The sequence below is a fragment of the Cetorhinus maximus genome, chromosome 10, assembly GCF_964194155.1.
Source record: "Cetorhinus maximus chromosome 10, sCetMax3.hap1.1, whole genome shotgun sequence".
NCBI classification, from domain to species: domain Eukaryota; kingdom Metazoa; phylum Chordata; class Chondrichthyes; order Lamniformes; family Cetorhinidae; genus Cetorhinus; species Cetorhinus maximus.
Window position 1 is genome coordinate 69918253 of NC_135888.1, and position 14699 is coordinate 69932951.

Here is a 14699-nt window from a genome sequence, read left to right on the forward strand (position 1 = left end):
ACAGTGCCAATTTAGGTATCTATATTTTGGATTTAAACGTTTTGCTTAAACCCAGAATTTGACCAGAATACAAGTGCACAGTCCAGACTCTGTAGGGCTCCCATTGTATTGCTCACAGGCCACCTGAGGAAGCTATCCCTTTAAGAACCACCTGGAGGTCTCGCCTTGCTGAAATCTCGTGCGATTTGAGAACTGACTAATGAGGCACCACGCATGCGTGCGTTCTCTTTTCACCGGCGGCCATAGGAGCTAGAGCAGGAGGGTAAGGATTATGCTGGTGATATCCGTTAACATCCGAGCATTTCCCAACCTAATCGTGCCAAAGCGATCCAAGTTACTGAGTCGGACAACGATTTGTTAGTCTTATAAGGCAATATTTTTAAGATACGGAATGGGAGGGGACTTAGATCGGTGTAAAACGTAGGAGCCGGTTGGGCCTATAGAGCGGGCGTGAAAGGCAGGCTCGAGATTCCCTGTCCCCAATGTTAGAGAGCTTCTGATTGGGGGCAGTAAGGTGAATTGTGACCCAGTGTTTGAGAGCTTCTGATTAGGTCACAATTCACCTTACTGCCCCCAGTGCTAGAGCTCTTCTGATGGGTCACAATGCACCTTATTATCCCCAAACCAGGAGCTCTGTAAACTGGAAACAGTAGGGTGGATTGTGACCCAGAGTTACAGAATTTCTGATTGGGTCACAATTCACCTTACTGTCCATGTATTACAGAGCTCCTAATTGGTCTGAATTCACCTTACTTAATGTTTCAGAGCTCTGAGTCTGATCTGACTCATTTAGCTCTCAGTTTACAGTTTGACAGCCAGCAGCTGCTTTAACTTTTGTCTTCTATGTATAGCCAGTATGAAGTTCAATCCCTTTGTAACATCTTCCCGGAGGAAGAACCGCAAGAGGCACTTCAATGCTCCATCTCACATCCGCAGGAAAATTATGTCCTCTCCACTCTCCAAGGAGCTGAGGCAGAAATACAATGTTCGCTCAATGCCCATACGCAAGGATGATGAGGTTCAGGTAAGTGAAGTAAACCCTGCATTTTATTGCATGAAAGATGAAAAGAAAAGTTGTGAATGTTGGATATGAACCTAAGGCTCCATTAGCATTGTTGCCCTGCCTTTCTGTCTCGGATTGACTGCTATTAGTTTGTAACATTTTCTGCTTTAACACTCAGCTTCTGTCATGGTTATGCCATAACTTCTGATCTGTTAGAAAATGCTGTCAACAGTAATAACAGACAATGTTGGAAATACAGCAAATGAATGGGCATCTGAAAGTGAAAAGACAGGTTTTGCCTTTAAGTGTGCTCCTCAGTGGAACTAATGCTGACAGACAGTATTCACAGCTATACCACTTTTTATATGAGAAAAGATGAAGCATATAGTTCAGAATTGATTTCCATTTCAAACTTCCAGCATTTGCAAGTTTTTGTTTCAACACAGTGGTATTGGAGTGCTATGGTTGGGGTTTAGTGTCCTTTTGTATTGGTGATAGTTATAATTGCTACAGCAAAGTAAACATTGACCTTCTGTGCTGTTATTGTCATGTGCTGTATGGCTGATTGATTGTGTGACTTCCTCAGAAATTCAGATTGCTGGTTGTGCTGCTTCCATGGCAATATTTATGTCTGTCAGACCCGTGTCTGTTTGTCACACTCATGCAATCTAGTGCTTGGAATGTCAGGATGCCCAGTCAATATTCGCTTGTCCAATCAATGGTAATTTTCTGTCTGACTTTTTCTCGTGGAGTTTGTTCCATTGCTGGCTTTGAGCCTTTGACTGTCTACCTCCGTTTAACTTCAGGAGTCTAATAATGTTTGGTGGGCGAGATGGCTGATTGACATTCCTTGCAAAAATAAATTACTGCTGTTCTATCTGAGCATAATCTATTCTTCATCCGTTACCCCTGTGTTTCCTTATCTACATTGTCTCCCAGAGTTCTGCCACAGTGCCTCAAATTAAAATTCTCATATTTAAATACCTTTGTGGCTTTGTCCATCCTGTAACATCTTGCAACCCTCTGAGAGCTCTGTGCTCCTGTTCTGCATTTCCCACTCCCTATGCTTCACTGTGGGCCAAAAATGTATCCCTAAACTCCTCTACATCTGTCTTTTGACCTCCTTTTAAAACTTAACTCTTTGACCAAGCTTTTAATCATACCTAACATCCTTTATTCAGGTAGCCATTTTTTTGTCTGCCTCTATGAAGTGTTTTGTGAATGTTTTTCTCCAATAACTATGCATTTATATAAAGTATGTATGCATATATGTGTGTGTAATTAGAAAATACAGTTTGCATATTAGGTATCAATTTTAAGAATTATTAAAAAGAATGCTGTGCTTCTGGTACTTCCTAAGTCATCTTTAATTGTTTACCTTAAAGAAATAAAACAGTGTTAACACATGGTGAACTAAAGGCACAATTGTTTCGATGATACTGTCTTATGGGTAGTGTTTGAATTGTGCTGCTGGATCCCAATACATCAAGATCTTGAGAAAGAATAGTGTTCAACATAAATTGCTAAAACATGAGCACAGGGCTTCAGCAGCCTGCATCCAAATACCAGTGAACCAGCAAATGGCACATTTTGACTGCATGTATTAATATTAAACAAATGTTCTACATTTGATATCTTATGTACAGGTCGTCAGAGGGCATTACAAGGGTCAGCAGATCGGTAAAGTTGTCCAAGTATACAGAAAAAAGTATGTAATCTATATTGAGCGTGTCCAGCGTGAAAAAGCCAATGGTACTACAGTTCATGTTGGCATTCACCCCAGCAAGGTAAGAACTGCTATGAAATCTGGGGTTTTGGCTGATTGTCAGCAAGTAAACCTGGTTGTTTTGGTGTAATGATGTGAGGAGAGTAACTAAGCAGACTTCCTGCTACATAACCAACGTTTTATGTTAATAGTTTTCAAAGAGAAATTTTGATCTGTACACCAAGTCATTTCAGCAATATATCTATATTTGAACATGTAATCTAGGCTGACCCTTTGATACAGTACTGGGGGAGTGCTGCACTGTCAGGGTGCCAGCTTGAGGATGAGACATTGAACCAAGGCTGCAGTTTGAAGTTTTGTTAAACCAATGGGTGATTTGAGGTTAGATCCATTGTTTACACAGGGTTTGGATGAACTTTGTTGTGAGCAAATTCTGCCTGGATCAGTCATTTAATACCTATTCTGTGGAAATCAACATTTGCAGCTTTTGAACAGTACTCAGTTTGGAGCCATTATTGTTTAAGCTACCGAAATAGCCACGCGTAGGTTACTTTGTAATCTCATAATAAAGATTATGTGGTGTATGTTTGCCTTTCGTCACAGGTTAAGATTTCCGAGGCATAGATAAACACCGAGTCATTATAGCACAGAGGAGACCATTCAGCTCATCGAGTCCATGCTGGCTCTCTAGAGCAATACAGTCAGCCCCATTCCCCTGCTCTATCTCCGTAACCCTGTAAGCTTATTTTGCTCATGTGTCTAGCTAATTTCCTTTTGTTTATCTCTGCTCCTGCCACCCACATAGGCAGCACGTTTCATGTCATTATCAGTTACTGCACAAAAAAGTTCCTCCTCATATGCCCCCCTGCATATCTTGTTCAAAACCTTAATTCCGTGTCCCCTAGTCCTTGTACCATCAGCTAGTGGGAAGAGCTTTTCTTTTCCTACCTTTACTGAAGCTGTCGCTATGTTGTACATCTATATCAGATTTCCCCTCAACTTCCTTTTGTTCCAAGGAGAACAACCCTGACTCCTCACCCTTGGAACCATTTTGGTAAATCTCCTCTGCACCCTTTCAAGGACCTTCACATCCCTCCTAAAGTGTGGTGACCAGAACAGGACACAGTACCCTAATTTTGGCCTAACTCCCCTGTTTTTCTATTTAATACCTATTTCTGAAGCTCAAGATCCCATTTGCTTAGTTAGCTACTCTCTTGATATGTTGATCCATCTTTAAAGATCGATGCACGTGAACCTGCAGGCCCCATTGGGCCCTGCACCCTTTTTAGATCTGTTATTAAGTGTACATTGCCTCTCCCTATCCCTTCTTCCAAAAGGTCTCATCTTGGTGTAGATCCAGGAATCTCTCGGCCTATCTCATGCTTCTCAGTGACTACGGCTGCCCCTCAAGCTCCAAGACCCTGAGCTCAAGCAGCTGAAGACACGTCGTTCACATGTGGTTCCCAAGAAACATGAAGTGTCCTTAGATTCCCACATTATCTAGGAATTGCAAGCAACAGGTCTCAACTCTCATCAATGATCTAAAGAAAACCCCTATTCCGTCTTTTAGGATCTAGTTAGTGCAGTACCTTGTCAAAACTAATAATTTAAACATGACCCACTCTTGATTGCTGACCAGCGCGCTTATGGTGATGACATCCCAGAGCTAAGCGAGAGACTTCTGGAAATTGAAAGTAACCAGATGTGGCATTTTGCTACATGCATAGCTAGTACTTTCCTTAATAATTCTGCAAGTTTCTCCAGTTAATAAATGAGCAGAATGTTATGTTTAGTTCTTCATTTGTGTGATCTCCATGCTCCTGATTTAGAGAGGGGGAAGTTTCCAAAACTTGGTTACTGCTCAACAGCTATCATGAATTGTACGCTAGGATGAGCAGAGGTGAGGACAGAATTGCCACTGTTGAAATTTAAAGAAACATAGCACGGGCTCATACAATTGGACTGGACAGCCATTCCTTCTTCCTGTGGTCAAATAGATTTCTGCCACAAATGGAAACACATTGCTTCCGTACTCAAGTACTATAGTAGTTACATTACGGAATTAGTAATTCACAGGCCCAGTCTAAAGATCTGGAGACTTAATATGCTCAGTTTGGGTTCTGCCAGGACCACTCAGCTCCATTCCTCATTACAGCCCTGCAATGGCCTTCCCTCCATCAGAAATGGGGGTGTTTGGCAATGATTGCGCATCATACATTTCTTTCACAACCGTTCAAATAAAGGTGCAGTCTATGTGCGTGTGGGGCAAGACCTGGACAATATTCAGGCTTAGGCTGAGAAGTGGAATATAACATTTGTATTCTGATCGGTGCCCATTTCCAACAAGAGAGGGTCTAAGCATGTTCCCTTGACATCCCTTGTCTTTTGCTGAATCACCAGCCGTCAACATCCTAGGGGTTACCTTAATCAGGCACTTAAACAGGACTAGCCACATAAATACTGCAGCCCAGAGCTGTCTCTTCTGCAGTGAATGACATCCTGATTCCCTAAAGTCTTTTCAGCACCTACTTGGTGCAAGTAAGGAGTATGATGGAATACTTTTCACTTACCTGGATAAGTGCAGCTCCAGCAGCACACTCAAACACAATGGCATCCAGGCAAAGCTGCCCGCTTCAGTGGCACTCCATCTTATACCTTAAACGTTCGCGTTTTCCACCACCAGCGCATTGTAGCTGCAATGTGTACCATCTATAGGATGCACTGCAACAATTCACCAAGACTTTGTCCATAGCACCTCCCGAGCTTGGGACCTCTACCAACTAGAAGGACAAGGGCAGTGGGCATATGGGAATCCACCTGCAAGTTCCTCTCCAAGTCGCACCCATCCTGACTTGGAAACCTTTCAATGCTACAACAATTTATGCCTATATAGAGCCCTCAGCTTAATTAAACATCCCAAGGCACTTTACAGGAGCTTACAAAACAGCATGGCTCCAGGCCACGTAAGGAGGAGATATTAGGTCGAATCACCAAAAGCTTGGTCAAAAGGGTAGGTTTTAAGGAGTGTCTTAAAGGAGGAAAGCAAGGCAGAGAGGTTTAGAGGGTATTCTAGAGCTTGGGGTCTAGGCAACATTTTTTTTAATAGGCTGTGGGTCTCACTGGCTAGGCCAGCATTTATTGCCCATCCCAAATTTCCCTTGAGAAGGTAGTGGTGAGCCACCTTGAACCAGTGCAACCCATGTGATGTAGGTACACCCACAAGGCCTGTTAGGAAGGGAGTTCCAGGATTTTGACCTAGCAACACTGAAGGAGTGGCAATATAGTTCCAGGTCAGGATGGCGTGTGGCTTGGAGGGGAACTGAAGCAAGGTCATCGATAGTGGAGAAATTAAAATTGGGAGTGCACAAGAGGGCAGCATTAGAGGAGAGCAGATATCTCAGAAGGTTGTGCAGCTGGAAGTTTACAAAGGTAGGGAGTGGTGAGGCCATGAATGAATTTGAAAACACGGATGAGAATTTTAAAATCAAGGTCTTGCTTGATCGGGAGCCAATATAGGTAAGGAAGCACAGGGGATTGAGGAATGGGACTTTATGCGAGTTATATGGGCCCCGGAGTTTTGGATGACCTCACATTTACTAGAGGGTAGAATGTAGGAGACCAGTCAAGAGTGCGTTGGAATAGTTGAGCCTAAAGGTAACGAAGGCCTGAATAAGGATTTCAGCAGAGAGATAGGACTGAGGTTTGGCAATGTTATGGAGGTGGGAGTAGGTAGTCTGCATGATGGCATGAATATGAATTCTGAAGCTCATCTCGGGATCAAATGTGACACCAAGGTGTCTGGCTTAACCTCAAACTGTTGTCAGGGAAAGGGATAGAGTTGGTAGCTAGGGAACAGAGTTTGGAGCGGGGACCTAAAACAAAGCTTCAGTCTTCCCCAATATTTAAATGGAGGAAATCTTTGTTCACCTAATACTGGTTGTAAGATTGCAGTCTGATAACTTGGCAACCACGGAGGAATCAAGAGGTGGTGTTGAGTTAGAGCTGAGTGTCGTCAGTGTACGTGTGAAAACTAACAGTGTGCTTTCTGACGATGTCACCGAAGGCACTATGTAGATGACTAATGGCAGGAGACCAAGGAGAGGTCCTTGGGGGACACCAGGGGGAACGATGCAGGAGCAGGAAGAGAAGCCATTACAAGTGATTCTCTGGCTCTGATTAGATAGATAAGAATGAAACCTGGTGAGATCAGTCCTACCAGCTGGATGACAAGGAAGGTGTCAGTGGAAGATGGCGTGGTCACCTGTGTGAAGGGCTGCTGGCAGGTTGAGAAGGAAGAGGAAGGAAAGTTTATAAAAGCAAAATACTACAGATGTTGGAGATCTGGAATTTTTTAAAAAGTGCTGGAAAAACTCAGCAAGTTTAGAGTCCAATATAACTCTTCTTAGGAACTGTTTTTGTGAAAGTTTATCTTTCTCAATGACATAGGATGTAATTTGTTTCGGTACGGATTGAAACCTGATTCAAGGGTTGCTTGGTCAAAATTCTTGAAACTCCCTACATAACAGCACTTTGGGTGTTCTGCAATAGTTTAAGAATTGGCTCACCACCACTGTTTCAGCACAATTGGATATGGGCAATAAATGCTGATCTTGCCAGTCACTCCCCCATCCTATGAATGAATAAAAAGTACATATCTGACTGCTTATAAACAGTGTGTACAAGGATTTGCATGGTCTCCTTCATTGACATTTCTAACTTCTGACTGAAACACATGGTATAAGGAGGGGGGGTTAAAATGACTGGTGATTACAAGGTACAACCTAAAAGGAAATGAAGAATATTTTTTTGCAGTGATCTCTTTTAAATTGAAATAATTGTCCCAATGATTTTTACTGTTGTATGCAGTGAGCTGGATAACCATATAGGCCAATAATGTTGTTTCATCATTGGTGTCAATAAATAGTTTGCTGTCAAATCTGGGATCATAAAGCTAGTTTCTGAAATTGGCTAGATTTCTGAGCTGTGCACTGAATCAGAGTTTCAATTGCATAGAGTTGCCTTTTTGAACTCTTGTCAATTCTTGATATGCATTAACACTTGTATATGTGTCAGTTCTATTTGACATCTATGTTGATGCATGTTTTACCACAGTTCATGTTCCTCCAACTCCAGTGGGAGATTCCAGGTAGCTTTTAAATTGCTTTCCTTTCCAGTAGGACCTGCCTAATTTCTTAAATGTTGATACTTTTCTGTGGGTGTCAGCAACCTTCTTATAAGCTTAGGATTGGATTTTCAAAATATCTGAACCAGATTTTCCAGCATTGGTGCTAGATTGTAGTCAGGAGCACGGGACCTTTTTGGTTTTCATCCCTCTTGCTCCATCCAATTTCAGTGTCAAGGTGTGGAACAGGGATAAAACTTGAGACTCTATTGAGGGCTGGTCTTCCCTTTCCTTTGACCCCCACTCTACATTCTTGTTCAACTTCATACTATAAAATTTCTACACTTCATACTATAAAATTTCTACACCGCTTGTCCCCAATAATCATTGAGACAAGAGAATGAATTGGACGAGGATAGACCAATCAACAAACCTTTAGAAATAATAACAATATAATCAAAACAGACGACAAGGTTTTGTTAATAGCAAGTATTTTAAGAAAGTGACAGTTGCATTGATATAGGAATGAAGTAAATGTGTCTGGAGGTATAAATGCATAATTGTCTAAGCGTATGAGCTTGTTGTCCCATAAGCAAGAATGGTCAGTTATAAGGTCCATACCATTTTGGATTCCATGAGAAGCATGCAAGTACAAGAGCATACAAAATAAATTATACAATAGAATACCATGCAGTTTTAGGCGTGCCATACTATAAATTATGTTAGAACCCCCTGTCCCAGGATGATCAGGAGAGACTTGCAGTACATGGCCTTTTTGTATTATAACAGAGAAAGCTAAAAGGAAATTTAATGCAAAGGTTTCTTTTTTATTTTTGCAATGTTTTGATATAGGGAATTGCTATTTCTTTGCCATGAGTCAGTGAAGATATCATCAAGTAAAAGGACTGGTTAGATATTTTGTTACCTTGTTGGGACATGTTATGCTTTGCCAGAAGTAGTGGTCGAGAGAGAATTGCATCTTTCAAGAAAAAATAGAGCAGCACAGGCCTACGGGGAAAGAGAAGGAATTTGATTTGCACATTTTTTTAGCAAAGCTGACAGGTGGCATGGGAAGAATAGTCTCCTGTTCTATAAACGTGTGTTTTTCTTGGTGTATTGGCCAACATCCCTCATTCAGCCACTTTGAAAAGACTTAACCGCTTGTGAAGTGGCTGCTGTGTTTACGCATAAGTCATGGCACTTAAACAACCCATTGTATTTACTTTGGGATTTTTTTTCCCCAGTTGATATCATTTCTGGGGCTCAGTAGTGTTATTGCCATGATTGAAGTGATTGTTCAGTTCCTTTAGAGAAAAGGTGGATTGTGACATTTCAGGCATGATGAAAGGAGTGCACACCTGAAATATAGCAGAGCATTTCTTTACAGCTGGCTGTACTTTCTGCTTTTATATGTGTATGCTAGTATGTGATTTGATCTGTGTGCCACTATTGTCCATACAAAGAATTAACAGCAATAAATTTATGATATTTTTTGGCAGGTGGTGATTACTAGGTTAAAGTTGGACAAGGATCGCAAGAAGATTCTGGAACGGAAGGCCAAATCTCGCCAAGTTGGCAAAGATAAGGGCAAATATAAGGAAGAATCCGTTGAAAAAATGCAGGAGTAATTGAATGCTTCAACTTTGCTACTTTAAATAAAGATTCAAAAACAAATTGCAACCTGGCTTACTTTTTACCAAACCCTCTTTTCAATTCTTACTTTCATGTAGAAATGTGAATTATACCTTTCAAATTTCTTTAACAAAAATAATTTGGGAGAAAACTACAGCAACAGTTCTAGTTGATTCCACGTTAGCATAGGAATTACACTAGTGAATTCACTTCTATGGAATTTTACGAGAAAGTTCCTTTTTCAAGTGTGTAAAGTAGCGAGTTCAGCTTAAGGTGGCATTCCTTTCAATTTCTCTTTTCTGTAGGAAAGCATCTTGCCTAATAGTTTCTGAAAGCAGTCAACAGATTGTAAATGCCAATATTGTACTACTATGACATAGCATTTGAATGAACCATGTACCTTAAATCCACCCAATCCCATGTTCTGGTCTTAATTACAGTCTGCAATAATTATGTATTCTGGGGTGGTGTTGAATTGTTTGACAATTAAGAATTGAGGGTAGCATTTAAATTGAATAGCTTCTATAATGTATAAGTTATCAGAGACTTAAACTAAAATTTGTGATAGATATGCATATCCCCAATTTTAATCGCTCCACCATTGGCAGCCAAGTCTTCCTTGCCTAGGCCCTAAGCTCTGGAATCTGCCCCTAAATATCTCTGCCTCGCTACCTTTCTTTCTTCCTCTAGGAAGCTTCCTGAAAACCCTTCTCCCCTCTAAAGATGCTCCTTAAAACCTCTCTTGGATCAAGCTTTTGGTCATCTTTCCAGCTTTCTTCTGTGGCTTGTCAAAAAATGTTTTTACTCATAACCCTCTGGTTAAGTGCTTTAGAATGCTTTACTGCACTTTATAAATGGTATTTTTTTCTGTTTGCTGCAGACCTAATTTTAGATTTAATTTTTCATGTCACTTGGCATGAATCTTGGCATAATTCAATCTAATCAGAAGGATGGGAAAGTTATCACTGGCGTGCTTAAAAATGACTGCTATGTTATTTGGAACAGTTTGTATTGCCAACTTCTAAGTGATTCCTGTTGAGATAAGATGTGATATGTGAAAATCTCATTCATTGTTGTGATTAAAATAAATACTTTGTTCATCTTTAATTTTAAAACAGCAAGATCTCTGTTCAGTTAGCTAGTCTGAACCAGGGCTATGAAAATAGTGATAAATTAGGCACAGTTTCTGTGTCTGTTTGGCGTACACTTAATTGCACATTTTTAGTATTAGTCCTTAAGGATTAGATTGGGCACAGCTGTGATGTCTTTCATAATTGATAGCACGTCATCCACTCTATTACAATGTGCAAAAGTGGCCAGGTGGATTTTTGACTGAACTAAAAATGTAGCCCACACAAGTGTCTGTCTTGTGAACATATTGAGTTCATGTTTGCAATGACAGTCACACCAAAGCTGGACAGTTTGCATTCTTAGGGGGTGAGACAAGGGCATAATTACATGTGACTTTACAATGCTAAAATCTAAAATGCTGCTGATTTCAGCCTGATGTAATGTGTTCTCTGGAATTACAGCCAATAAAAAAAATTATAATGTAAAGTTCATTTAAAATGTAAAGGTTTTCCAATAGCATAATACAATTGGGGAAGCTGAGGTGAAAATAAAATGCAATTACTATTTACTCGCTGTAGAGGGGAGGTGCATAAATCAGATGTCATTTGCAGCAGATTCTGTTCACTCACTCCTGGTGTCTGCATTGCTTATACATGTAGCTCTGCTGTTCGTATTTACACCATAATTTTTATATCACACTTGTCCCATAGAAATTGCTGACTAGCTGCAGCTTCGTTGTTTTCGGCACATGCACTAATTTGACCAGAAATGTACTTAGTGACTATTTAACATATTACCATCATTCAGTGCAAAACTTGTTCCGCCTCACCAACCTTTGGAATTCTGACAAATTTGTTAGACACAATGCCACTTCTAAGTTTTTGTTCCATCAGTTACTGTACTTCAATCTCATTAGTGATTGCAGAAAATGTTGACTCACACGAGTTGCACCAAAGGACGCACTATTTTATCAACAAATGAGTGTTGAGATCAAACGTCAATGTATTTTTTACTAACCAAAAATGGAGTTAGTCACATTTGGATTTTCAATTAGCCATATGTGACTAGTGGTTAATGTATTGGATAACACTGATAGCAAAGTAGGAGCAAAATTTCAGTAAAGAGCGTTCCTTCAGCAAAACTGAACTCTGTACAAAAAATGTGATTTTTAAAAATTTAGATGTCATTTTCACAGGTATACTTATCAGGCTTTTGCTACGAAGAATTTTAAGTATCTAAACCTTTATTTTCTGTGCAGGAAACGTGAACATGAGCTGGTTCATCTAAATGTTCAATATCGCTATCTGAATTCTCCTGTGATTTGTCTCGGTGAATCATCTTGTAAACGACCTTTGTTGATCCTTGGCGGGAGGGTGAATGACTCAATGGCTTTAATGTTGTTAGTTCATCTTCAGTAAGGAGTGGTGACACAAGTCCATCGAGGCCACCAGAGGGCGATCTCCGGGGAGATCTGCGTCTGCTGATCACAAAAGCCCCACCCATGTGTTCCTCTTTCCGGACAGCCTCTACCTGTTTGTGATGGGAACTGTTTATCCCAGCACACATGGTGGTTTGAGGTTTACGGTGAACGTCTTTACCAAATCCTAAATCGTCCTCATCTGTATTTTCATCGTCTGCTTCAATCATACCCTCATAATTGTCTCCCAGTTGAGATATGTTTTGGGAACGTTTCTGAGAGAAACTGTCAGTTTCACGGCGAGATAATGAGTGGCAGAGGAAGCACAGTCGCTCCCTCTTTGACTCACTTCTCCCATATCTGGATGCTTTGCCCTTTTTTAATAAACGCGAGTTCCCTAATTCGTCGCCAGCATTTGATAGTTGCAGAAGTTGTGCAAATGTTGCATAATCTGTGGAAAGGTCTGAAACAGAACGGAAAACTTGTTGGTAGTCCAGATAGGAAGTGTGCTTGACCAGTCTCTCTGACAGAGTTTTGGCTGTTAAGAGTGTCTGCTCAGCATTATCGGTCACATCGCTCGCATAAGAAAGCACCTCTTCAGAATATTTAAAAGCAAGCTGTGCTTTTTTCTCACTCTCTCTTGCCTTTTGAGCTGTTTTTGCTGCTGTGGTCACTAAATCAACCAGGGCTCGGATCAGGCTCTCCTCACTTTGGGGAGAGAATGAGCTGCTGCTAGCACTCGCCTCAGGTTTACTCCCTGCCGACTCCTTGTGTGTCTTCAGAGATCCCTGCGGTAGGGGGTGGGCTTGATTCTTATCTTCCACCTCCATCTCAATACTGAACATGAAAATTCCAGCTGTTAGAAATTGATGCAGTATAATATGATGTGAACTAAGTATTGTGATGCAAGCATGATGTAACAGAAAAGAGCAGAACACAAAAATGGAACATCTAAAAACATGATGGCAGCACATAAAAATAGAATACGTGATTTTTTTTCCCAATAGTAAGACAATATAGAAGTTTGATGGCTTTAGAAATTGGTACCTTCAATATTACAAAGGTCTGTCATGGTATTGCACATAAAGTTGTTATGCCAATTTATTTTACTGAAGATACTGATTCACCAGTGTTGGGAGGTGTCTCGGAGCACTGGAAAATGGGGATATAGTGGGATGGGATTTCACCTTTTATCAGTACTAAGGGTACTGAAAGGGGTGCTAGAGTTCTCAGAACACTAAGGCAGGTGTTGGGATCAAGAGAAGTAGGACTTCTCAGGATCTGGTAGTGTTGGTTCACTTCTACAATGAGGGAGAATACCAACTACTATGATTTGGGAAATATGACTGAGGAGAAATTTTTAGAGCATTAAAGAACCGGAGCCTTGTAGTGTTAAGTGGAACAATGTCCAACAGCATTGTGAAAGAGGGGTTTCATGAGAATAAAAGTCTTTGGCTCTCTTTCTAACAAGCAGGCTCCAGCTCCCATTATTTATCAGCCCATCAGACTAAACAACCTATCCACAGCCCCTTTTGCAACATTCCCTCCATCAAAAGTTTGTTCCTGTATTTATGAACTAACCTTCAAAGATTTAAATGTAAATTTTTTTAAAAATCATTGGATGGAAAATTACCGGATGCAAGTGTACAGTCTCATAGTCTCCTGACATACACGTGTGGTTTGCACCAGTTGCACGGAAATATAAAATCTGGTGTACAACCACTGAGTTTGCTAATTTAGAAAACAAGAATTTGTATTTTTAATAGCTGCTTTAACCTGAAAACTACCCAAGGTGTTTCACATAAACAGATAAACATAAAATTGACATTGAATCAAAGAGTGGTTTATTCTTAGATGAACATAAATTTCCTGTTAACAAACATGTATTACATATCCAGTCTTGGATCAGTGGCATCCCTCTTGCGGATCAGGAGGTTGCCATTTTCAAGCCCAACTCCTGACCTGAGCTCACGATAGGCCTGATTCTTAAGTGCAGTACTACATGTCCAGGTCTTGCTGCATTTGGACAATATCTAGGCTTGGGCTGACAAGTGGCAAGGAACATTCACGCCACATAAGTATCAGGCAATGACCATCTCCAATAAAAGAGAACCCAAACATCGCCCCTTGATGTTCAATGGCATTACCATCACTGAATCCCCCACTATCAACATCAATGGGGGTTACCATTGACCAGAAACTGAACTAAACTCACCATATAAATACTCTGGCTATAAGAGCACGTCAGAGGCTAGGAATAGTGCAATGAATAATTCACCTGACTCCCCAAAGCCTGTCCACAATCTACAAGGCACAAATCAGGAATATGATGGAATACTCCTCACTTGCCTGGTGAGTGCAGCTCCCACAATATTCAAGAAACTTGATACCACACAGGACAAAGCAGCCCACTTGATTGGCATCCCACCCACAAACATTCAGTCCCTCCACCACTGACACACAGTAGCAGCAGTGTGTACCATCCACAAGATGCACTGCAGGAATTCACCAAGGGTCCTTCGACAGCACCTTCCAAATCCATGATCTGTACCATCTGGAAGGACAAGGGTAGCAGACAGACGGGAACACCACCACTTGGAAGTTCCTCTCCAAGTCACTCACCATCCTGACTTGGGAGTATATTGCCGTTCCTTCACTGTCGCTGGGTCAAAATCCTGGAACTCCCTTCCTAACAGCATTGTGGGTGTACCTACACAACATGGACTGC

At 41.0% G+C, this 14699-nt stretch overlaps 1 protein-coding gene across 1 annotated transcript; it reads left to right on the forward strand.

The window, feature by feature from the left end:
- The first annotated feature begins 203 nt into the window (after window positions 1–203).
- Window positions 204–9525, forward strand: rpl26 (ribosomal protein L26). Its single transcript, XM_078550588.1, has 4 exons — window positions 204–262; window positions 852–1024; window positions 2650–2790; window positions 9351–9525. Exons 2-4 carry the CDS (start codon window positions 857–859, stop codon window positions 9477–9479), a joined length of 438 nt encoding a protein of 145 aa, XP_078406714.1. The 5' UTR covers window positions 204–262; window positions 852–856; the 3' UTR covers window positions 9480–9525.
- Window positions 9526–14699: the final 5174 nt, after the last annotated feature.

Excerpts from the sequence above, each read along its gene's own strand:
- rpl26 (XM_078550588.1), top strand. The coding sequence starts at position 857 with ATGAAGTTCAATCCCTTTGTAACATCTTCCCGGAGGAAGAACCGCAAG. Across the intron at positions 1,025-2,649 it reads GCAAGGATGATGAGGTTCAG|GTCGTCAGAGGGCATTACAA; the intron begins GTAAGTGAAGTA and ends TCTTATGTACAG. Across the intron at positions 2,791-9,350 it reads TTGGCATTCACCCCAGCAAG|GTGGTGATTACTAGGTTAAA; the intron begins GTAAGAACTGCT and ends ATTTTTTGGCAG.